Source organism: Microtus ochrogaster, chromosome 5 (assembly GCF_000317375.1).
Source record: "Microtus ochrogaster isolate Prairie Vole_2 chromosome 5, MicOch1.0, whole genome shotgun sequence".
NCBI classification, from domain to species: Eukaryota; Metazoa; Chordata; class Mammalia; order Rodentia; family Cricetidae; genus Microtus; species Microtus ochrogaster.
The window spans coordinates 91,806,650-91,832,483 of record NC_022012.1 but is presented as its reverse complement, the minus strand read 5'-3'; the positions used below and the strand labels follow the sequence as shown (position 1 = coordinate 91,832,483).

Here is a 25,834-nt window from a genome sequence, read left to right as displayed (position 1 = left end):
CCTCCCCCTTGGGTACACCTTGTGTACCAGCTCTCTTGAGTTTGAAAGGGTATCACTCTGAACTGGTTGGAGATGTGAAGAACCACAGGAGGGAGGGCCACGGGGTGTCTGCTCTGTTACATCTTTGGTGTCGTTCTGAAAAGTGGGGCCTGTGCTGATTCACTCCCCCCCTTGGCATTTACAAAAGCGAGGCACACTACAGTCTCCATAGACACTCACATGACAGACGAATACACAAATACTTCCTACCACGAAGGTAGTTGTGGCCTCAGTAACTTTAAATAAGTAGGAATTATGGGGAACCACGTTTCATTGAGTCCCTGCTTCCATTTGAACCGGGTTAAGCTGGACCCAGACCCTGCCCCAGACATGTGGCTCTCCAGGTCTGGGTAGGGCTGTAGCCTCCCAGGTGCCATCAGATTCAGGACTCACTGTCAGTCTTCGAAGGATTGTGTGGGCACAAGGATGGGGACCACCAGGTTCATTTATAAAAAGGAAGAAGCCTTGGGAAAGCATCTGAATGGTAAGGCCAGCATGGGAGGAGCACCTAATGAGCTAGACTGAAGGGGAGGGACCACTCCAGGAAAGGAGTCTTCCCCAATGGAGCGTAATGGGCTTTCCCAGCAGGCCAGAACGCTGTCATCCTTCCTGCTGGACTATCCCTCACGATATAGTCCAGTTCCCCTCCAGTACTATGATCACACACCATGACTAAAAGCAACTGAGGGAAGGAAAGGATTTATTTGGCTTCTAAGTCACCGTCACCCTTGAGAGAAGTCAGAGCAGGGAACTCAAGCAGGAACGTGAAGCATGCTGTGTGTGCTTGCCCACAGGTTCACTCTTAGCTAGCTTTCTTACAGAGTCCAGGACCGGCTGCCTAGAGGATGGTGCTGCCCACAGTGTGCGGAGCCCTCCAGCATCAATTAGCAGTCATGACAATACAGACATACCCATAGGGCGACTGATGTGTCGAATTGACAGTTGGAGCTAACTAGGACCCTGTCCACCACCTCTCCCTCCAGGCTGCACTCGGCACTGCCCCTGCTGCAAAGTGAATACCAGTAAGTTTCCGTGGGCCACGGGCTGGCAGTTGCGGAAGACCTGCTACCGCATCGTGGAGCACAGCTGGTTCGAGAGTTTCATCATCTTCATGATCCTGCTCAGCAGTGGAGCGCTGGTAAGGGAAACAGGGGTCCCGGGCTCAGTGGCCTCCAGCTGGGCGCTGGTAAGGGAAACCGGACACCGGTTTAGTGGCCTCCAGCTGGGTTGGGCTTTCATCTAAAGACCTTAGAGCTGCCTTGGTGGGGCTGCCCCCAAGACTTGCGCAGAAAATCCCCAGGCCACAGATGGTGGGAAAGCTTTCCCCAGTACACCACATGGGAGGTATTCAGTACCATAGCATTCTAAACCTGGATACAAGCTTTTTCAGCAATGATTGCATGCCTTCCACTTTATAGATGGAAAACTAAGACTCAGATGGTTGGAGGACTCTCCCATTGTGACCAGCTAGAAAGCAGCAGTACCTAACTTTACCCATAAAGGATCCCCAAACCCTTAGCTTTCTACCCCCTGGTCTTCCAAACACTGGCTTTTTCAGAAGACCAAGTTCATCTTCCCCTTCTTAGCAAACCACGTGCCTGCTGATTCTTCGGTCTCACGGTCTTCTCAGGCATCATTTTCTCTAGTCTAGTCGTCTGGAGAGTGTGTGGAAACACGGGTCCAGTTGGAGGCGAGATGACAGAACCCGAGAGCTTGCATTTCTAACAAGCTGCAGGCTGATACAGACACGGGCCGCTGAGAGCCATTGAACAGCAGGGTTTTAGGGAATAGAAACTTGTGGAGCTCTGCAATACTCCAGAGGCTGCTGGCCAAATGCTGGACCCTGAAGACAAGGGAAAGGTTCTCTCCCCCATGAGTGCCCAGTCTAATTAAGCCAAGTGGACACAGGCACTGGAAGGGACTGACTGTTCCCATTTAGCCAATACTTTGACACAGGAAAAATGCTGGTGTCAGAGACTCAGCGGGGGTCCAAGCTAATCTGTCTTCCTCAGCACTCACAGCTTCTGTCTTCCCATGGGCCTGCCCCAAAAGGTGCCCTTCTTCGTTCCCTGTGTCCTGCTGCTGCTCCCTTCTCTCTTCTCTCTCTCTCTACAGTCTAGTGCCAACCTCCCATTCCCAGGGGAGCACTCAAATCCTGAAGCAGCCGTTCTGGCTTAGTCCCACCCCCAGCAGCTTCCCTCGCTCCCTATCTCCTTTCCTATGGGACCAAACAGACACCAAATTTAGTCTTCTTTATGCTTTTGCTTTGAGTGCTTTAAAAAAAAAAAAAGCAACATGGATTTTCATCTGACAAAGTGAAGTGAGAAAAAGGAACTTGGAAATTATAGAAAAAGATAAAGGAAAAAATCCACCATTTTCCTGTCACTCAAAGAGAAACTCACTTTGAAAACACTTTGGTGTGGCTCTTCCCAGCTTTCTTATACACAGAATATATAAATATTCTAAAAAATAAATGTATGCATGTGTTCTAAGGTTTCTCAAGAAATTTCCTCAGGAAATATGCTCATACAATCTCATTTAACAGCCACAACATACTTCATTATAGGAAAGTGCCCCTCATTTACTCAGTCGGTGCCTACATACACACCTCACATGGACCACACATCTTCCTTGTTGGAAATTTTAAATGAAAATCAGAAATAATGAATGACTGTCAGAAATTCTGAGTGGTTTCAGAGCTGTGGAATAATCACCGGAGACGTTGAATGGCTATCAGAGTTATTGAATGGCAGTTGGAGATTTTGAATGACTACTACAGATGTTGAATGATGATCAGAGGTATTTAATGATTGCTAAGAATATTGAATACTAGACAGAGCTATTGAATAATGGTTGGAGACACCGACTGTTGGCAATTTTTGATTGCCTACCTGGCTTAGGTTTGGTCTGAGATCCAGAGGTTGGAGCCATGTCTCTTGATCCAGCAGTTTGTTGGGGCTTACTTGTGGATGAAGCAGAGGAGGACAGCAGGGTGTCAGGGAAAGCAGCTGAGAGATGATGTCCAGCCTCAGCTGATTGCACAGGAGCCCTCACCACCGGGGGCACCATAGAGTTGCCCCACATGGAGGCAAACTGGGGACCAACGCCAATGGCTAGTACTGTCCCAGAGGTGGGGATCTAACCTAGGAAGCACTTCCCAAAATGGATTCAGTTTGATCCATGCCATAGAACTGCTACCAGCAGCTGGGTGTTGATGCCTCATGCAGAGAATCATGTGGACACTGACAGCACCCAGCGTCTTTAGCGTGTCTTTAAAGCTAGGTTGACTCACTACCTGACAGCCTGTTGGCTCCCAAATATGGGCTGTTGTTTCAGTCCTATCAGTCATTCCTGAGAGTGAATCCCCAGCAGACACACCAACACTGGGGGCCATCTTTATCTCTGGTGGAAGGAAAAGTTGGCACCTCTTTTTAACTTGAATTTCCTTGATTACCTGGGAGATGGAACACTCATTTTCAGAAGTTTCTTGCTGATTCTTTCCTTTCTCGTGGACTGCCTGTGGTCATCCTTCTGTGCTTTTATTTTTAAAAATAAGTCACTGCGAATATCCCTTTGGTTTGCTTCCAAAATCTAACCCAGGGTTCCTTTTCTCACGTCAACCCAACAGCCCTGCGGGGCACCAGGACTGTGTGTCCCTGTGTGCTGCGACGTTAGTTCCTATCCCACAGTGCATCCTCCAAGGTCCACTTAATCCTCAGAGCAAAGAAAAGAAACTCGGCCACGAGGACTACTAAGGCTATTCCCCAGAGGCCATGGGTAGGGCTGGCTGGTCCTTGTGGTGGGTCAGGACCCCACTGCTATGGGCCATTCTCTCTTCCCTGCAGGCCTTTGAGGATAACTACCTGGAACAAAAGCCCCGAGTGAAGGCTATGCTGGAGTACACCGACAGAGTGTTCACCTTCATCTTTGTGTTGGAGATGCTGCTCAAGTGGGTAGCTTATGGCTTCAAAAGATATTTCACCAATGCCTGGTGCTGGCTGGACTTCCTCATTGTGAATGTGAGTGACTCTAGGCATTCCGTGGGGGTGGAGCTGGGGATCTCACCATGCACGGGTGCCGTAGCTGGTACAGATGTGGCTCTGACAATGGTCTCTATGGGGCTGCTTTGAGCACTGAGTTAGAAGTCGGGATAACTTTGCATGTCAGTGAATGGTGAGCCCTGACCGGGAAGCTCACAGTTTGTACACTGTTGTGACCTCAGGTGAAGCTGCAGGCCTGGAGACTCTGTCAGGTTAACTGCTGCAGCCTTCTGCCTTCATATCTAAAGCAAGATGGCACAGGCACCCAGGCTGCCCTGAATTCTCACCCCTTGCCAGGGCTCTGGACCTCAGGGCCCTGTGGTCTACAAAAAGAAGCTGCCTGCTAACTGCATGGTCTCCAGTCCCAGCTGTGCTGTAGATCCCATGGAGCTTTAAAAACACCCTGGGCAAGCAGGACCTGGGAGGGTCTGGTCTTCTTGTCTGAGGCAAGCTCCAGGCAGTAATTTGTAGATGGTTCCAGTCATTGCCCAGGTGCAGCTGTGGTTGTGAACCTCTGTACCGAGAGCACCAGCTCCTCTCTGACACCAAAAGCAGCGGCAGGGTCTGCTGGAGCTCATACATGGGGACTCTGCTAAGCTCACTGCTAACCCCTGCGTCAGCAGATCTGCCATGTGCCCCCCACACATTCTGCCATCACTCCACATCTTAACTACTCCACTGCCCTGCCCCCTGTGAAAATCTCCTTGGCTTTTCAAGATGGCAGCCTGTGTTTCTTGCTCTCTGATGTCTAGATGGGGGTTTTTGTGAGCAGGGCAAGCCCTTCTGTCTCTGTCTCCCTCCACCAGCAGCCACCTGCACCAGGGTCATGCACACCAGAGATGTCAGGAAACATGTCTGTGTCTGCTATGTGCCTCCTGAAGCTAGTTGGGGTCCAGTGCAGAATATTCTGTCTAGCCTTGTTGATGGAGCGGCGGGGCTGCGTTCCACCACCCGGCTAGCTTTACACCTGAAATAATTACATGGAAACTGTATTCTTTTAAACACTGCCTGGCCCATTAGTTCCAGCCTCTTATTGGCTAGCTCTTACATATTGATCTAACCCATTTCTAATAATCTGTGTAGCCCACGAGGTGGCTTACCAGGGAAGATCCTAACCTGCGTCTGTCTGGAGTGGGAGAATCATGGCGACTGCCTGACTTGGCTTTTTTCTCCCAGCATTCTGTTCTGTCTACTCCACCTACCTAATTTTCTGTCCTATCAAAGGCCAAGCCGTTTCTTTATTAATTAACCAATGAAAGCAACAGATAGAAAGATGACCCTCCTCCATCATAGCCTAAGTTGTATGGCTTCACAATGGGCCTGCATGTAACTTCCTGCTTTTCTGATACCAGTGTGCCAGTGGTAGCAGGTCACTGTGCCATAGGGACTCTGAGAAGCCTGGAATCTGAGTCCCAAGTGACAGTCCTCTGCATGTCAAGAAATTATTCACAAATAAGAAGTCAATGCTTTCTTCTGTCTTGCACTCTGCCAAGAGCTCTTGCTTGTGTAGACTTCATTGTTTTCCAGCCCTCATCTCTGTAAGAAGCCTCTTCTTAAGCTGGGTGTGGTGGTGCACGCCTTCAATCCCAGCACTCAGGAGGCAGAGGCAGGTGGAGCTATGTGGGTTCTAGGCCAGCCTGGTCTGCAGAGTGAGTTCCAGGACAGCCAACATTACACAGAGAAACCCTGTCCCGAAAAGAAGAAAAGGGAAAAGGAAGAGGAGACTCTTCTTTATTGTGACTGTCTGTCCTTCCTTCCATGTGTCCGTCTTCTCATCTATTCCACTATTTACTTCTTTGTCCTTCTTTCCTTCTTTCCTTCCTTTCGTCCGTCCTCCCAAGAGTCCTCTCTCTGCCCATTTCCTTCCAGCTATTCCTTTCCACTCATCTTTTCCTCTTCCCTTCATCCTTGCCTTCCTCTGTCCACTCACCAATTGGTGTTTAACCCCTGTATCTCTCTTCTAAACAAATATCCAGGCATTTACCCTTCTGTCCAAAGACTCATTCACCATCTCTCCAGGCATGTGTCCTTTTATCCATGTGGTCTACCATCTTTCCAGACTTCCTTTGCCAACCTCTGATTGTCAGTTTTAAATGCCCCCCACAGAGGACCACCTGGAAAGAGTCTTCACTGAGGGATTATCTACAGCTAGATGGCCTGTAGGTATGTCCGTGGAGATGGCCTTGATTGCTAGCTGGGGATGGAAGGCCCACCCTGAATGTCTGCTGCATCCGTTTGTGGGCTGATCCCTGAGCTGTACAACAGGGAAGACAGCTGGGTAGGAGCAGCGAGAAGACAAGCAGCAGCTCTTCGTTGTTCTCTGCTCTGCTTGCGGATGGGATGTGACGGCTGCTGGAGTTCTGCCTTGAGTTCCTCAATGATGGGCTGTGGCTTGGAGCATGAGCCAAGCAAACCCTTCTTTGTCTTGGCTGCCTGGGATGCTTCATCTCAGCCACAGAAGGAAAGCAGAGCACAATCTATCCCCCCCGCCATGTTCCCCCTACTGTCCATTCATCCCCTTCTCCTCCAGCTATCCACCTAACCAAACTTTCAGCCATTCACTAATTTCTTCCACTCATCTACGGCTCACCATCTATCATGCATCTGTCCATCATTTTACTTAGCCGTTCGTTCTTTCATCTATCCATCCTTCCCCTTCATCCACACTTTTTCCTTTCTCTGATTCTTTCTCTGACCCTGGCACTCAACTGTCTATCCTACCAATCTTTGTGGCCTTTGATCCTCTCTTCCTCCCATCTTTTCATCCATGCCGACATGATTCTTTCTTTTCTTGCATCTATCAAATATTTATTTGCAAAATCTTTTAAATGCAAAGTTGCTACATGGAATGCTCTGGGAAACATGGAAGCAAGAAATAGACAGTCGGCAAGGCACAGTGTTCTATGCCTGGGATCCCACCACCGGAGAGGCTGGCAGAGGAATACTGGGAGTCTGAGGCCAGCCTGGCTACATAGTAAGACCTGTCCCCCAAAAGGAAAGGGGATAGAATGGATGGGAAGGGGAGGAAGAATGAGTGATTTGGAGGATAAAAAAATGAAGGGAAGGAGGATACAGAGATGGGGGGGTGGAAGATGGATAGGAAAAGAGGGGAGAGGAGGAAGAGAGGAGGGGAGGGGAAAGGAAGAGTAAAGAACGTGAGGGAGGGGTGGGAGGAGAGAGAGATCTCCTCTAGGAGTTTACGCTTTAATCTTCCTAGACGGGACATACTCAGAGAAGTAAATGTATCCAAAGGGTGGGTGTGGTGGACACTGCTGAGGACAGTCACCACTGAGGTGAAACAGAAGCACTCGGTGAGCAGAGTGTCTGGGAAAGCTTCCCGTAGGAGCACAAGTGAGAGCAGAGAGGTGCCAGAGGAAGGCCAATCCGAGTTGAAAGCACGACCAGGCCACAGGTTCAACATGGAGAACCATTCGACCTGAGCAGGATGTGGCTAGGAAGACAGACTGTGGTCACATGACGAGAAGAGTGGAAGTGGGAGGGAACCAGGGTCTTAGCCGGAATTACGGTAGAGTGTGGAGGAGACAGGCGCAGTATTAGCCCTGACGGTAAGCTGTGGAGCTGGTGTTCTGAGCGATACAAGAGGTGGGCTTGGCCAGGGTTGTCTGCTCTGTCTGTAAAGTTTGAACAAGAAACAGCTTTTCCTGAAGGATGTGCAAAAGACTGACATAAAACTGGCCCTGAACCATGCTGTCCTCAGCCAGGCAGACAGCTGGGTGCCTGATGGTGTCTGGAGCCTTGTGTTAATGCAAGAAGGAAGTCCTTTCTATCCTATTTGTTGTGGTTGCTGTTGGCCTGGGAGAATAGGCCACCCATTCAGAGGATGGGTGTTGTTTCAGACACAGGGACCTACGTGTCAACTCCTTGCTTTCTAGAGTCCTGGTACAGGCGCCAGGGTCAGTAATCTAAGCCCTAATTCAGCACCATCCAGGGTGTTGTGGGTCTGGCTCTCAGTCCCATAAAGCTAAGCTTGTCCCCAGAATGTTTCCCCCTAGTATCTTGAGAGTTCCTGCAAGAAGTGGCTGTTTTTCATGACAGCCTGTGTCCTTTGATGTCCTTTGGATAGCATCTAAAGAGAACCGGCAGAGCAACAGGGACTCACTGCTCAGCTGGACCTCAGATGTCTCCTGAAGCTAGAGCTCAGACAACTGCCCAGCTACGAGAACTAGCTGACTTGGGGTCGGACCCCCTCCTTTCCACTTGAATCTTGTATTTTAAAAAGGGCAAAAGTGTCTTAATCCAGCAAGCCACAAAGCCAGGAATCAAGAGGGACCTAAACAGATACACACAAGCAGGATTCTTCCCAACCCAATTTTCTAAGCAGATACAATCAAGACTAATTTTTAGATCCCTCAAAATGAGCATATTAGTTACCTTTCTGTTGCTGTGAAGAAAGGGTTTGTTTTGGTTTATGGTTCCAGAGGGATAGAATCCATCACCGCAGGGAACCATGACAACAGACAGAGAAAGCATGGCAGCAGGAGCTAGATGGTCACACTCTCACCCTCACACAAGAAGCAGAGAGAGAGAGAGAGAGAGAGAGAGAGAGAGAGAGAGAGAGAGAGAAGCAGGGTGGGGAGAAGAAGTAGGACAAGGATATAAAGCCTTCAAAGCCAGTCCCCAGTGACCCCAGCAATGCAGGTCCTCCAACAAGGCTCCACCTCTTAAAGGGTCCATCACCTGCTCAAACAACATCACCAGCTAGGGGCCAAGTGTTCAAACACATGAACTTGTGGGGGACATTTCTCATTTAAACCACCACAATCAGCTTTAATCATAGGTCCAATGAAGGGGCATCAGCTCCCCAAATCTCTGAAAGTCAATCAAAACATCAAGGTTCTTGGGGCCCAGCTAGCACCGTTGGAGGAAAAATGAAGTTTGACCACATGTTTCTGGGGATAGCAATGAGTGAGAATACGTTTTCTTGCTGTGGTGGTTTGGTCCCCATAGGGAGTGGCACTAGTAGGAGGTGTGGCTTTGTTGGAGTGGGTGTGGCCTTGTTGGAGGAAGTGAGCCACTGTGGAGGTGGGTTTTGAGGTCTCCTATGCTCACACTATGCCCAGTGACACAGTTCACTTCCTATTATTGCCTGTAGATCAAGATGTAGGACTATCATCCCCTTCTTTATCACCATGTCTATCTGCATGCTGCCATACTTACCACCTTGATGATAATGGACTGAACCTCTGAAGCTGTAAGCCAGCCCCAGTTAAATGTTTTCATTTATAAGAGTTGCAGTGGTCATGGTGTCTCTTCACAGCAAAAGAAACCCTAACTAAGACACTTACCCAGAAGTCCATGTGAGTAAAGAACGGGTTTTGAGTCCATCACAGAAGACAGGGAGGAGAGAACATAAAATCCAGAGGAAGGGATAGAGTGTCGTGAAATGCCATTTTGGGGCGTGTCGTGAACATTGCACTCTGGAACTCAGAGCAGCTGTCATCTGCACAAGACTGGGCCCATCAACATTCTGTCGTGATTGAGGAGGGGCTCGCGAGGCCCCCCTCATCCCCAAGGATCTATAGATAACTCATGATTGCTAGAGGAAGGAGCGACATTTTCTTAGTGGTGTAGCCACTAGTTAGATGCTCTTGCTCCTGTAGGCAACCCAATGAAACTCAGTGAGACAGACAGACACACACACATACAAATACACACACATGGCATGAAAGTAAAAAGGTACCTAATTGGAAGAGAAGGGGTTCCGGGGAGGACGGGGAAGACAGTAGAAAATCACGGGAGGTGGATGTGACCAAACCATATTATTATATATACTTATGAAAACATAATGAAGCCATTGTGTATAATTAGTATATACTAATAAACCTTTTAATTCAGTAAAAGCAAAGGACTTTCTAGAACTTCGCCTGGGCTAGGCAGACAGAGCAGGACCTGGGAGACGGGGAATAGAGGTGCTTTCTCTTTCCAGAGGCTGACATTCTGGACCCCCAGAATAATGCTATGCTCTCTGCCTACACCAGATCTCCCTGACAAGCCTCATAGCCAAGATCCTCAAATATTCGGATGTGGCGTCCATCAAAGCCCTTCGGACTCTCCGCGCTCTCCGGCCACTGCGGGCTCTGTCTCGCTTCGAAGGCATGAGGGTAAGACCCATCTCAGAACTTTTCACCCACAGCATTTGGCAAACCTTCCCCTGCTTCCCCCACCCCTGTGCCCTCCTCACCACTGACCCATGGGGCAGTCCACATGTCCAAGTATCAGATCTGTGTTGTTCCTTCCTGTTCAGATCTTGGTGACACTGCGCAGGCTGACTCTTGTCTCCCTCAAGTCAGACTGTAAGACCCTCTTTTCTCATCTCACACAAGTGCCACCGGCTCCAGGCCTCAGACCTCACTCCCTTGGAGAAGTGGTCCTGGCTGTTCCCTGGCTTCTAGTCTTATTCCTGAGCACACACAGAGTACCTACTGTCCCATTTCCCTGTGACAAGTGAATCTCTTCCCTGACACTCTGAATAAATGCAGAGATAACCTCGGCTCAGCACTGCAGCCAGCATCTCTCTGGATAGTTTTTACATCCTATGGCTTGTCTCTGCCACCTGCCCCGTTGCTTCTCCTCCCTGTCCCACCTCCATCACTGACTCGAAGCAGTGGCCATAGCTTCACAAATAACAATGGAGTTTTCAAAGTGGCTTGTGGGCTGGAGAGAGCTCAGTTTCTCCAGTTCCCGCCTCATGAGCATGAGGATCTGAATTCAAACCCAGGACCCATGTGAAAAGTGTAATTTTAAAAGGCAGGCATGGAGACACACGTTTATACTCTCAGCTGGTGAAGGCAGAGTCAAGTGGGGCTCACTGGCAGCCAGCCTACCATACTAGGTGAGTTCAAGGTCAAGGAGAAACTGCCTCAGAGGAGGTGGTGAAATGATGCCACCGCAGGCTGTCTTCAGCCTCCGTGTGCAGGTATATGCATGACAGAGAAGTGACATTTGGGGGATTTCAGGTCCTTTTCTGTTTCCCACCAGGTAGTGGTGGATGCGCTGGTGGGCGCCATCCCCTCCATCATGAACGTCCTCCTCGTCTGCCTCATCTTCTGGCTCATCTTCAGCATCATGGGCGTGAACTTCTTCGCGGGGAAATTTTCAAAGTGCATCGATACCAGCGATAATCTGTTTTCTATTGTGAATTCAACCATTGTGACAAATAAGTCTGACTGTTGCAACCAAAACTACACCGGCCACTACTTCTGGGTCAACGTGAAAGTCAACTTTGACAATGTTGCTATGGGTTACCTGGCTCTTCTTCAGGTGGTGAGTCAACCCTGAATCCATCATTTCCATTCCTTTGGCTATTTAGTAAAGGGAGCTTCCAGGTTCTTCCTGGCGATGCTACATAGAGACATCACAGGAGGCAGCACTGAGCTTAAGCTGGAGTCAGTCTCTATCTCCATGGACACCACTAGACTAGAGGCCCTCACTGGGGAGTGTGAGCTCACAGGGCTAATGCTGGCTAAGTCTGCCTGAGATGGAAGGCTAAAAGGTGAGCCATCCAAGCGACAGGATGCCCAGAACAGGCAAGTCCACACAGCTCCATCTTTCACTTCCCATTATGTCCTGTACGATAACGAATTATAGCTAATTAAGGTTTCTGCAATGGTGGATAATATTGGTGATAGCAGTGAAGCACATTCACACTATTCATTTGTACCTCGTCTGTCTACATCCACATTTTCGTCCAGCACTGTGTTTGTTGAAGTGTGGTTACAGCTACTTACACATCTGTGACATCTGTTTGCCTGTGAGTTCCTCAATATCCCCCTCTGTTCATGCATTCAGGGAACAAACAGTCTCTGTAGCTGTGGTCTGCTAGGCACTGCGCTTAACCCCTGGAAATCACAGTCAGAACTGGATGCAGGACTTGTGGCTTCATGAGAAAAATGGACAAACCACTCCTCCTTTGTTTCTGTTCAGAAAAGGGGAGCTGGAGAGATGGCTCAGAGGTTAAGGGTGCTGGCTGCTCTTCCAGAGGTCCTGACTTCAGTTCCTAGCAACCACATGGCAGGCCTCCCATGGACATCAGCAAAGCATGGGATAACAAGTTGCAGTAAGACTAAGTACATCCTGGTATTAAGGCTTGCAAGGCGACCCAGTATGAGAAATGGGGTCCCAAAGCCAGCAAAAGAGTCAGAGATAACCCCTGCTCCCACTGTCAGGAGCCCCACAAGAGGACCAAGCTATACAACTGCCACATATATGCAGAGGGCCTGGGTCATTTCCAGGCAGGTGTCCAGGATGTCAGTTCAGTCTCTGTGAGTTCCTCTGAGCCAGGTTAGTTGATTCTGTGCATTTTCTGGTAATGTCCTTGACCCCTCTGGCTCTTACAATCCTTCCTCCCTCTCTTCAGCAGGATTCTCGAAGCTGGGCCTAATATTTGGCTGTGGGTCTCTGCATGTTTCCATCCATTACTAGATGAAGGCTCTCTGATGACGGCTAGGCACCCACCTATGAGTACAGCAGAATATCGTTAGGCATCATTTCATTGACATTTTCTTCTCCAGTCATGTTTGGCTCTGCCCTAGGGCTCTGGACCATCCAGCCTCCATGTCCTGGTGCTCCAGACAATGCTGGGGTGGGCTCACACTTGTGGTGTGGGTCTCGGGCTGTACAGCCATTGCTCGGCCACTCCTATAATCTCTGTGCCGCACTTACCTCGACACATCCTACAGGCGGGACAGACTGTAGGTCGAAGGTTATATAGTTGGGTTGGTGTCCCAATCTCTCCACCAGAAGTCTTGCCTGGTCACAGGAGATGGCCAGTTTAGGCTACACACTCCATATTGCTTGGAGTCTTGGCTGGGGTCATCCTTGTAGATTCCTGAGAGCTTCCCTTGCAGCAGGCTTCTACCTGATCATGGAATGACCCCCTTTTCCAGTCATGTCTCTCAGTACTCTCCCTCTCCATCCCTCCCCTACCTGATCCCTTATGTTTCCACCCCCAGTCCACCCGTGAAATTTCTACTTCCCCTTCCCAGGGAGATCCAAGTGTCCCCTCTTGAGCCCTCCTCGCTACTTAGCCTCCCTGGATCTGTGGGTTGTAGTATCGTCCTCCTTTACTTTACCACTAAAGTCCACTTATAAGTGAGTACATACCATGTTTGTCTTTCTAGATCTGGGCTACCTCACTCTATAGTGAGTCTTTCTCTGTCCCACCAATCAGCTCCCAAGTCATGACATGGAGACTTATTATCAGTTATGAAAGCTTGGCCTTAGCTATGGCTTGTTCCTAACTAGTTCTTACAAATTAACCCATTTCTATTCGCCTACATGCTGCCACATGACGTGTGACTGTTACTGTTCTTCCTGTATGTCTTGCTTGTTCTGCATCTCTTGGCATCTCTCTCATGTGCCTCGATTCCTCCTTCTACTCCCTCTCTCTTCCTGGAAGTCCTGCCTATACCTCCTGCCTAGCTATTGGCCATTCAGCTCTTTATTAAAGCAATCATAGCAATATATATTCACACAGTGTACAAATATCCCACAACATCACTCAGGATGATTTTTTTCTAGTTTCATTCATTTCCCTGCAAATTCCATGATGTCATTGTTTTTAACAGCTGAGTAGTACTTCATTATGTAAATGTACAGCATTTTCTTTAGCTATTTTTCAGTTGAGGGGCATCTAGGTTGTTTCCAGGTTAGAAACTCAAAGCAATTACACTAAAATCAGGACCAAGACAAGACTGTCAACTCTTTCCATAGCTATTCAACATAGTTCTTGAAGTTCTGGCTAGAGCAGTAAGACAACTAAAGGAGACCTAGGGGATCCAAATTGGAAAGGGAGAAGTCAAAGTATCATTATTCACAGTGAGATGATAGTATGCATACGTGACCCCAAAATTTCTACCAGGGAACTCTTATAGTTGATAAGCACCTTTAGTCAAGTAGCTGGATACAAGATTAACTCTAAAAAAATCAGTAACCCTCTACATATACAAACAATAAACAGGCTGAGAAAGAAATCAGAGAAAGAAACACCCTTCACAATAGCCACAAATAACATAAAATACCTTGGTATAACTGTAACCAAGCAAGTGAAAGACTTGCATGACAATAACTTTAAGTCTTTGAAAAACATTGGAGAATACACAGAAGATGGAAATATTTCCCATACTCATGGATCAGTAGGATTAACATGAAAAATGTCCAACTTAACAATAGAAATCTATAGAGTTAATACAATCCACATTAAAATCCCAACACAAATCTTTACAGACCTTGAAAAAACAGTACTCAACTTCATATGGAAAAACAAAAAATCCAGGATAACTTTTTAAAACATGTGTACCTATTCTTATGTCATGTACATTATCTGGGGAACTGATTGAGAAAATGGCAGCCCCAGCAGAGCATAGAACAGCTTGTGCCAGTTGTCTCTATAATGACTAGAGTCCCAGCTGAGGCCATATTCTAGAAAGTTCCAGGTCTTCAATACCACACTATTCTGGGTTACATGAAATCATGTGAGTTTGGTCCAGTCACCCAGAGACTTCCTTCCCTTTCTGCCTATGCTTTCTCCTCCCCAAGTCTCTTCACATCTTGCTCCCTTTCCCTGAGCCACCATGGACTAGGAAGGATCCAGTAAGATGGACAGATGCTAATTGTCCTCCACTTCTTGTTTCCAGGCAACCTTCAAAGGCTGGATGGAAATTATGTATGCTGCTGTGGATTCCGGAGAGGTGAGTCTCAGCTCCCGGCACCCATAGCCTTCCGCTCTGTGTCCTGTATCTGGGATGCTGACTGTATCTGGGATGAGATTTAAATAGCCATCCTGCCAGAAGACTCAGGCTTACACAGCTTCCCACAGCCTATCCCTGTAGCAGCATCCAGCTGCTATGTTTGGGGGCTGGCTTCTCGAGTACGTCTATCGCTCACTGTTGAGAACATGGACAGACAGCAGGACAGCGGTGGTTTTATTCGTTACTTTTCTTGTTGCTATGACCTGACAAGAAGGAATGGAAAGGAGGGCTTGTTTTGACTGACAGTTCAAAGGAGGTCTGGCCTCTCATGGCCTGGAAAACATGACAAGAGCGGGAGGCAGCTGGTCACATTGCAGTCTGTGAGGAAGCAGAGTGGACAGGAAATAATGCTTCTTCCAGCAAGACTTTCAGTCTTAAAACTTACACAGCCTTCCCAAATGGCGGCACCAAATGGGGCCCCAGTGTCCAAACACTAGTGAAGCGGAAGCTGTTTCACATTCCAGTCTTAAGCGGTAATATGGCTGACGGCTAAGGTCCCTTCCTGCCATGGTAGGCACAACTGATGTCCAACCGGCCCTCTCAACCCTTGGAGTCCTCTGGGATTTCCATCCTCTGCTTGAAGTGATTCTTCAGTCCATCAGATGTTACTCAGTGGCTTCTCCCAGCAGGACAGGGGATGGAACATTTCCAGGCAACTCTCATTAATAAGTCTCAGAAGCTGATAGACAAGGCTTACAGCTTCTCTGTTCCTTAGTGGGCCCACACTGGGGTGTGTTCTCGCCAGGATGGAGCTTCAGTTGCCTACAGTGTGGCCTAGCTAGTAAATAATACCCCTCCACCAGCCTTTTGTCATCTGTTGCTTCTCCCAACCCCTCAGGCAATCCTGCTTTACAGGATAAAGCACCGGGGCCTTGACTCAGGGTTGGCTCTCAGGGGAAACCTAAGGCACGCGCCTCCTCACGTCTCCCTGTCTCCACCACAGATCAACAGCCAGCCTCAGTGGGAGTACAGCTTGTACATGTACATATACTTCGTCGTCTTCATCATCTTTGGTGGCTTCTTTACGCTGAATCTCTTTGTTGGGGTCATAATTGACAACTTCAATCAACAGAAAAAAAAGATAAGTGGGGCTCGAGTGTCTCGGCCGTGGTAATGAATCCTGCACTTCCGACCCCTTGGACAGCTGTGGCCTTGTGGCTAAAAGCCAGTGATACAGCACTTCCTGTCTGTAGCGCCAAGCTGATATTTGTCCCCTGGGTTTGGTCCTCACCACTGTCTGGTGCCTGATGCTGCCACTGCTGGGGAAGCTCTATTTGCAGTGTCATCAATGCTTCCCTAGGTTCCCCATCATCTAGTAAAGTAACCTTGGTCTTCTCAGCTGGAGCCAAGTGACCCCACACAGATGACGCCTCATTAAGTACAACCAGGGAGATAAAGGCTCCAGCACCTGGGACTCTAGAACTTTAATCCCCCAGTGGCCTGAGTTAGGACATCTCAGGAAGGGCCAAGGCCTCGGGCACTGGCAGAGTCCCAACCCTCTTGAAATGGAAAAGAAGGTTCTTGCCTCCATACTTTCCTTGGCTTCATAGAAACCTAATCCCAAACACTTATTTATATTTCTAATATAAAATATGAATGCTAAAGGTATAAGAGGTTTTCTCATTGTGCCTACATAGTCTCCTCTTCCCAAGCCCTCTTCACTCTCGTACTGTAGGACAGAAATCAGCTTTGCTCAAGAAGCCCAGCCAGTGGCTCATATCGAGGTGCTCCTCTCAGAGTTTAGTGGGCATGGTGCTGGGTAGAGCATCTGGCTGCAGACACCCAGGCAGGGAGTCTGCAACGGGTTCATCCCCTCTCAGTCCAGACATCCCTGATCCTTCCTGCAGAGAAGATGAAAAGGTCTTTGCTATTCAGCACTCTGGCTTTGGCATCTCTGGGAGATCTCGTTATTTTTAATAACATTGGTGTGTCCCTCTCCTCTACCTAGGGGGCCAGGACATCTTCATGACGGAGGAGCAGAAGAAGTACTACAACGCCATGAAGAAGCTGGGCTCCAAGAAGCCCCAGAAGCCCATCCCGCGGCCCAGGGTGAGCCCCTGAGTTTCTCTGTATCAGAAGAGGTTTGTTGATTCAGAAGTTCAGGGGTGGAAGTGGATGGAGTAGACGCCTGAGCATCGCTGTACGGAGGAGATCGGGACACGTTCAGGGGTGGAAGTGATGAGGTTCCCAGGCCCCCAAAGATGAGAAGTTTAAATGAAGTGAAAACAGCTCCTACGGGTGCCTCAAATAAGCCTGTCTGACGAGCTCTGCATCTCCCAACAACTGAAGGTTCCATTGTGGATTTGGAAACAATCATGGAATAGAAAGAGTAGTTAGAATTTCTAAGCGTGGTCCTTAGATAAGTTACTCCAGGCTTGGTGAGTGAGTACAAGGCGTCAGAACGTTTGCAGGAGGAAAAGGGAGATTTCTCATCTTCAGCATACTTTATTTGTAAACAATGTGTGTCGATCTGAGGCTGTTCAAACATCTCTGACAAAGCCCTGATCAGGAATGGCGGGCGGCTCCAGCTCTATAGGGTGGAATGTTCCTTCCAGATCCCATAAGATGAAAATAACTGCTTTTGGATAAGTCTGAGCAAGAGAGTGCAAGGCTTTCTGCAGGCCTCTCAGGACACACACACACACACACACACAAGCACCCACACATGCACAAACTCCAGTGGGTGGGAGCAGGCTCAGAATTAAACAATTTGGGATAAAGGCTGTGCCCAGTGAATGGGTTCATGTCAAGGTTTATAGAAGCAAGCATCTGAGTTCCGTGGCCTTTCCTGGCCCCCACGACAGTGCTGAGTTCCGTGGCCTTCACTGACCTCACAGCAATGATGAGCCAGAGAGTCCTGTGTTTGGACCACTCTGTTTAGAATAATCAAACTTTTGATATTTTTTCTCTGGCCTCTCCAGCCCACAAGTCACTGGAGCTTCTTCCTCTCATTGTCCCTGGGATAGGGTGGGCTCAATCTCAAACAGTATCCCATAGATATGAAGGCATGGGGCTAGTGTTGGAATTCCAGGCAACATGATCAGAGTAGGAAGTGTAGGTGGCTACCATTGCTTCCAATGAAGTCTTAGCCCGGACCCTCCATGTCCTCCAGTGACGGCATTGGGTCAGTCCTCCCCATGAGGAGGAGAGTAGACCTCACTGCCTGGCTCTGCTCCTGGGATTCTACATCTGTCTGTCACGTTATCATTCACCCTCCATAGTCTCTAAGCACACAGAGGGTTGCCGAGATGTGAGCCCCGCCCACAGGCTGAGCCAGGAACAGCCAAACGTTGGAATATCTAACCCTCATCTGAGGCTTGTTTGGTTTAGTTAGTTTTCTTTCCATTTTCACGATGACACATGAGGACTTAGTGGCTCAGCAAAGCCACTCCCCTCCCAGGACAGCAGCCAACAGTCAAGCCAAGAGCCAGGCCCTCTGTGGTCAGGTTCTCTGCTCTAACCCAGCAGGGCAGCAAACCCCCTGTGCTGTGAAGCAGCAGGGGGCATCAGCCTTGTGGCAGCTTCCCTTTGCCCACTTGGAAGCTTCTGAAGCATCCTGGTAAGGCTATAGCAGGTTCTTTGGCCCCACCCCTGGTGCCACTCTGTAAGTGACTCTGTACAGGATTAGTCAAGCTAGTCGGGAGGTTGACTCGCAGATGCTCATTCTATCTTCCATTCACACAAATTCCATGGCAGGCACTATGCAGACACTAGACTCAGAGCTGTAAGCAAGATGGACACAGTTCCTGCCCTCAGAGACGTTGCAGTTTGGGGTAGAGGCACATAATTAGCAAACATTACACACAAGTCAACTCGCAGGCTGGAGAGATCAAGGGAAAAGGATGGGGTCAGAAGCCAAGGATGCCCAAGACTGGAGCCTAAAGAGCTCTCATAATGAGGTGCTGGATTCAGGAGACTAGAACAGGCTGGCCTGACACTGTCCTTTCTTTCTCAGAATAAGTACCAGGGCTTTGTGTTTGACATTGTGACCAGGCAAGCTTTTGACATCGCCATTATGGTCCTCATTTGCCTCAACATGGTCACCATGATGGTGGAGACTGACGACCAGAGTGAAGAGAAGACCAAGGTCCTGGGTGGGATCAACCAGTTCTTCGTGGCCGTCTTCACGGGCGAGTGTGTGCTGAAGATGATCGCCCTGCGGCAGTACTACTTCACCAACGGCTGGAATGTGTTTGACTTCATCGTGGTCATCCTGTCCATTGGGAGTGAGTGGCAGCCATGGCCTGGGGAGCCTCATTCCTGCTTGGGGTTGTTTAGCTATTATTTTAAAACCAAGGAAGCAGCCAACTCACTTGTAAAACTCTGTGTGCATATGTGTGTGCATGTGTGCAGGTGCATGTGTACCATGATGGAGGTCAGGGCTCCTCTGTGTCAGCCCTCACCTTCCACATTGTTTGATCCAGAGTCCCTTATTGTCCTCTGCTTCATACACCGGGCTAGCCGGCCCGCAAACTGTGGGGGATTCTCCTGTCTCTGCCTCCCATCTTGCTGTAAGAGCCTTGAGATTACAGGCACACACTTCCACACCCGGCTCTGTGGGACCTTACCCACTGAGCCGTCGCCCCAGCCTCAGCTTGTTTTTTCAAAACACTTGGTACGGGTTAGAAGAGCCCAATTTGTGTGGTCTTCCAAAGGCAGAAGACTTCCAAATGCCCCATGGTGTTCTCAGGAAAAGAAGACAGTCGGTGGGCTTCATTGTGTGATCATGGGTGACAGAAAAGTGAAGGGCTCAATGCAATGAGATCAATGCTGTAAAGACACTGGAGTCTTGTTGAAGGTTCTATATTTTGGGTGCAGTGGTGTCTAGAGTCGGAATCTGGATTGAGAAATGGAGTCACTCTAACTGATTGCTTACTGAGTTCTGAGCTGGGTTAGGTGCCCCAGATTGGCAGCCCCTTTGAAGGAGGTGCCGTTGACCTTATCTTACCCATTTAGAATGGAGCCTCAGAGATTCGGAATGTTATGCAGTAACACACTCTGCAGGAGGCAGATCGGAACTTAGACCAGCCTGCGTTCTTCTGATGACTTAGCTCCCTCCCACAACAACTGAGAAACTGTCTGTATCAGTTACTCTTCCAACTGCTGCTGCCAAATACCCAACTAGTCACTGAAGAGTGAATGACCACTTTGGGCTCATGATTTAAGAAGGGATGTAGTCACTGTGGTGGGGTGACCCAGCAGCGATAGCATGAGGTGTGAGATCAGGTTGAATCCCCAGTCAGGAAGCAGAGAGTAATGGATGCTGGTGTAAATCTCACTTCCTCCTTTTCATTCAGTCCAGGACCCCAGCCCATGGGATGGCATCACCTACATTTAGGGTTGGTCTAAAAGCTAAGCTTCTCAGAAAGGTCCTGAGACACGTCTGAACTGTGTCCAGGTTATTCTAAATCCAGCCGAGTTGACAATGAAGACTGTCACATTGTCCCAGGACTAGTTGTTTAGCTGCTGCTTGACTCTTGACAGGACACATCCTGACTCACCAACTTTGTATTGAATCATAAAAATATCTTTGCCAGTTATATTCTGACCCACCTACTGCTTGTGTCAGTGCACAGCCAGCTGTGGGCTTAATTTCCCATTGATTTACTATCAAGAGCTAATGGCATCTCCATACAACTGACAGCAATTCATCACTTGCCCTACCCTGGTGGCAAAACAAAGGATTGGGTTGCATTTATTTGTTTGAGGCTTTAATCTGGCTTTGCTTTATCTTGGTATTGCTGGTGGATTTTCTAAAATATCTTTATTAAGATTGACATACCAAAAAATACACATGTATTTAATATATACAACCTGTCAGATTTGAGGTTTGTATGACCACGAAAGTATTTCCACTGTCAATACCATAGACATATCAGTTGCCTCTGAAAGTCTTCTCCTAATCAATCAGTTCATTGGTTTGTTAGTGCGAGACCCACCCTATTGGCTGGGAATGGTGTTGCATGCCTATAATCTAAGCCCTTGAGATGCTGAGGCAGGAGGAATATTGTGACTTTGAGATCAGTCTGGGCTGTGGAGGGACACTCCCTCAAAAACGTCAAGCAGACAGCAGCAAATGAGAAGAACTCTACGGAGATTTGTCCTCTATGACTTCTCTGTGACTGAGTGCAACAGAAGCTTCTGATGTCGATTGGCTAATGAGTTTTGGTTTTCATTTGTTTGTTTTGTTTCATCTGTCTTTCAAAATAAGAGAGTCGAGAGGACATTTTGATGGGAGTTGCTTTATGAATATCCATATCGACGATACAGAAAAACCACATGCCCTATGGTGAGGGCTTTTTGCTAACAGTTCCCGGTTCCTACATAGCACTGGGCAGGAATCCCTAGAGACGCAGATTTCAAACCACCTGAAGAATCACCTGCCCATCTTTCTTCTTTTCCCCCATCCTGCCTTCAGACCAGAAAGACATTTATTGTTGGAAGTTTGTATTCTCTGTTTCTTCTGAACAATCCCGAGAAAACTAAAGATGCACACATGATCTATACATGATCTCAGATGTCATATATGCATACATGATGTATACATTGTTTCATATTAGATGTCATAGATGCATACATGATGCATACATGATCTCACATTAGATGTCATAGATGTATACATGATGCATACATGATCTCACATTAGATGTCATAGATGTGTACATGGCATATAAATGATCTCATATTAAATTCATGGATGCACACTTGACATATACATGATCTCACATTAGATGCCATGTAGTGGTACATGCATCCTTCATCTTTCTTCCCTTCTCATGCTTAGGATTACAGGGCATAACTGACCCTGAAAAATCCTATCTCCAGACTCTAACATAGAGTTCAAGTACAGCTGGGAATGAAGGAGATAAATTAAAACCATTGTGTAGACAGCTGGCCATTCAGAACCTTCTTGTTTATCTGTCAGCAAGTCGCCCAACTCCTAGGCCTCCTTATAATTAATGTGAGTTCCATACAATTATCTGTGGGACCGTGTGCCAGGAACTGAGTCAATCTTCACAGTAGGAAATAAGGGGACAAATCAGAGAGGGTCCTAACCTATCCGGAGCACAGAACCAGGGTGGGGAAATGAATGTGGTGGGCTATGTCACGTTGGAAGCAAAGCATTGTGGGCGTGTGGAGGAGATACAGTCATTTCCGGCTGAACTTGGCTGTGGAAGAGAGACGGTTGTTTATTATAATGATTGACATGTATCAACTGAACAAATTAATGGGATTCACTGTGTGATATTCCCACACATGCATGGTGTGTTGAAGACGACAGGGTTTTACAGGCTGACTAATAAGTTGTTCTGGGTTGGGAGAATGATAAGAACATAGTAGAAAGGTCAAAAAATAGCCTGAGGGAGGAATGGTTACCACCACGGACAGTTACTAATGAGCAGGTCAGGCTAAGGCCCAGACTCTTCAAATATGGGTGTCTATACTGAGAAAAGAGGAGGACACATGCTCATAGCCAACTTAACCAGAGCTCATGGTTTGAGACACTAATTAATAATTTTCCACCGTGTTGCAGGCCTGGTGTTTTCTGCAATCCTTACGTCACTTGAAAATTACTTCTCCCCGACACTCTTCCGGGTCATCCGTCTGGCCAGAATCGGCCGCATCCTCAGGCTGATCCGAGCGGCCAAGGGGATCCGCACGCTGCTCTTCGCCCTCATGATGTCCCTGCCCGCCCTCTTCAACATTGGGCTCCTGCTCTTCCTCGTCATGTTCATCTACTCCATCTTTGGCATGGCCAGCTTCGCCAATGTTGTGGAAGAGGCTGGTATTGACGACATGTTCAACTTCAAGACTTTCGGCAACAGCATGCTGTGCCTTTTCCAGATCACCACATCAGCCGGCTGGGATGGCCTCCTCAGCCCCATCCTCAACACAGGGCCCCCATACTGTGACCCCAATCTGCCCAACAGCAATGGCTCCCGGGGGAACTGTGGGAGCCCAGCAGTGGGCATCGTCTTCTTCACCACCTACATCATCATCTCCTTCCTCATCGTGGTCAACATGTACATTGCTGTGATCCTGGAGAACTTCAATGTGGCCACGGAAGAGAGCACAGAGCCTCTGAGTGAGGATGACTTTGACATGTTTTATGAGACCTGGGAGAAGTTCGACCCCAAGGCCACTCAGTTCATTGCCTTTTCTGCCCTCTCGGACTTTGCAGACACACTCTCCGGCCCTCTTAGAATCCCAAAGCCAAACCAGAACATATTGATCCAGATGGACCTGCCACTGGTCCCTGGAGATAAGATCCACTGTTTGGACATCCTCTTTGCCTTCACGAAGAATGTCTTGGGAGAATCTGGAGAGTTGGATTCTCTGAAGACTAATATGGAAGAGAAATTTATGGCCACTAATCTTTCCAAAGAGTCCTATGAACCAATAGCAACCACCCTCCGATGGAAGCAGGAAGCCATCTCAGCCACTGTCATTCAAAAGGCCTATCGGAGCTATATGTTACAACGCTCCTTAACGCTCTCCAACTCCCTTAGCGTACCCAGGGCTGAAGAGGAGGACGGACCACTCCCTGGTGAAGGCTATGTTCCATTCATGGCAAATGATGGTGGAGGGCTCCCAGACAAATCAGAAACTGCTTCTGCCACATCTTTCCCACCATCCTATGATAGTGTCACCAGGGGCCTGAGTGACGGGGTCAACATTAGTACATCCAGCTCAATGCAAAATGAAGACGAAGTCACCAGTAAGGAGGGGAACAGCCCTGGACCTCAGTGAAGACACTCCGGCATGCACGGGGCAGGTTCAAATGTCTTCCTCTGCTGTGAACTCCTTCCCTCTAGGGGTGGCACTCAGCCTCACCAATGCATGCCACTGGTCACTGTGTCAGAGCTGAATGGGGACATCCTTGAGAAAGCCCCCATACCAATAGGAATCAAAAGACAAAAAAACACATCTCTGCTTTGGCAGCCCTTCCAAATTTCCATTAAACGTCACTGCCCCGTTTATTTTGGTTGTGATGAGCGATGTGATTTACCGTAGCCAACTTCTCAGAACCAGAACTTCTAGGGACACAGGGCAAGGACATTTCCAATGGTCTCAGGTAGCCTTAGAGAAACCACATTGGGTAGGGATGGTGTTACTAATTTAGGTTTGCATGATTGCATGGTCACAGCTGCTGGGCAACACCTGTGAGAAAAAATGTATATTTTTAAAGGTAGGCGAGAGTAACATATGTTTTGTGTGTGTGTGTGTGTGTGTGTGTGTGTGTGTGTGTGTGTGTTAGTGTGTACACAGGTACATGTGCATTTGGAGGTTGGATGGCAGGCTCTGATGTCACTCTTCGGGCACTCTTTGAGATGACATTTCTCGCTGATGCTCTCCACACACATTTGGCTGGCTGGGCAACAGCCCTAGGGGTCCCCTTACCTCTGCATGCCCTGTCTGAGATTACAGGTGCACTCCGAGTGCCTGCTATTTTTAAATCAGTCTTGGGGGGGGTCAAATTCAAGTCCCCATGCTTGTTTACAAACAGACCTCTCCCCAGCCCCTAGAATTATATCTTAAAGTATCACTGTATGGGTTTTCTCTTAATTGTATGATACTAACATGTGCCTGAGCTGCTTCTCCCTCGCTCTCAGGGCTCCTGATGATTTACAATCAGAACTTGACTGTGGCCGCGGCCAGAGGAAGCACTGTCCTAGGGGCTGGGTGGCTTAGTTCTAATTTTTATAAGTTATAAAATATACATATAAGTACATGTGAGTGCAGAGGCCGGAGAGGGCATTGGATCTCCTGGAGCTGGAGTTACTGATGCTTGTGAACTGCCTGGTGTGGGTGCTGGAAACCAAATTCAAGTCCTCTGCAAGAGCAGGAAGTGCTCTTAACCACCGAGCCATCTCTCCAGCCCTCTTCACTGATTGCCTGGCTAGCTGTGGCTAAGACTGGTCCCCCCATGAACCTCGGTTTCTCTGCTCGTAAAGTTTGGAGACAGAAACAGACTAGATGCTGTGTACAGCTCTCAAGTATCATGCTTGAATCTTAGTGGTGCTCTGACCCATTAGATGGGGAAGATGACATTGCATGTCCACGTCTTCCTTCTGTGAGGTGACAAAGACAGACTTTGATTACATTGTAGATTCAGTTTTGTGGCTCATAATAGAACTTTAAGAAGGACATCACTGTCCCATGGGGCCAGGACCCCATAGTTAGTATAATTAAAAGCAAATGGATATTTTGAGAAAAATCTGGTAGATGAAAGATTGTGACCATAGATTTTATCCATCCAGCAAATATTTTCTGAAGTTCCTATTATACAGCAACCATTCCTCCAAGAATAGGAGATGAAGTGAGGTGAGCCCCATAGACGAGTTGGCGCTCAGAAGGTGCATCCTGGTGAGGTTTTATTGTCAGCTTGACACAACTGAAAGTACTGGGGCAGAGGGAGCCTCAACTGAGGCACTGCCCACGTCATGTTGACCTGTGGTCATGGCTGTGAGGAGTTGCACTGATTGATGGTTAAAGTCTAAGGGCTACCCGGCCCATCGTGGGCATAACCATCACTGGTCAGGAGGCCCTCGGTTATAAGAAAGCTGGCTAGGCATGAGTCAGAGAGAGCAATCTGGCAAAAAGCATCCGTCCATGGTCTCTGCTTCAGTTCCTGCCTCCTGGCCCTGCCTTGGCTTCCCTCAATAAAGAAATGTAAGCAATAAGCCAAGTAAACCCCTTCCTCCTCAGGTTGTGTTGGGTCATGGTGTTTGTCACCACAGAAAACATAGCAGAACTACATGATACTTTTCTTGTTGGCATGACAAAATTCCCCACAGAAGTCACTTACAGAAGGATTTCTTTTGACTCACAATTTTAGGGTACACTGTCCTTTGTGGTGAAAAGGCACAGTGGCAGGAGCATGAGTTGACAGGGCACATCGTGCCCAGAGTCATGAGGCAGAGAGAGATGAACGCTGATGCCCAGCTTAGTCTCCCCTATGGGATGATGTTGCCCGCACCTAAA

The 25,834-nt window shown here is 48.2% G+C and overlaps 1 protein-coding gene across 5 annotated transcripts in view; it reads left to right on the top strand.

Moving 5' to 3' along the window:
• The window catches only part of Scn10a (sodium voltage-gated channel alpha subunit 10), a 97,048-nt gene extending 73,231 nt beyond the window's left edge, over window positions 1–23,817 (top strand). For 4 of the 5 annotated variants that reach the window (XM_026779226.1, XM_005348099.2, XM_026779225.1 and 1 more), the window contains 9 exons: window positions 1,023–1,177; window positions 3,885–4,058; window positions 10,079–10,201; window positions 11,079–11,363; window positions 14,735–14,788; window positions 15,792–15,929; window positions 16,793–16,897; window positions 18,804–19,074; window positions 22,383–23,817. In XM_026779226.1, the coding sequence (XP_026635027.1) occupies window positions 1,023–1,177; window positions 3,885–4,058; window positions 10,079–10,201; window positions 11,079–11,363; window positions 14,735–14,788; window positions 15,792–15,929; window positions 16,793–16,897; window positions 18,804–19,074; window positions 22,383–23,599 (2,522 nt within the window). In that variant the 3' untranslated portion in view covers window positions 23,600–23,817. Of the gene's footprint in view, window positions 1–1,022; window positions 1,178–3,884; window positions 4,059–10,078; window positions 10,202–11,078; window positions 11,364–14,734; window positions 14,789–15,791; window positions 15,934–16,792; window positions 16,898–18,803; window positions 19,075–22,382 lie in introns of all 5 variants that reach the window. The other variant, XM_005348098.2, reaches the window with a different exon arrangement.
• Window positions 23,818–25,834: the final 2,017 nt, after the last annotated feature.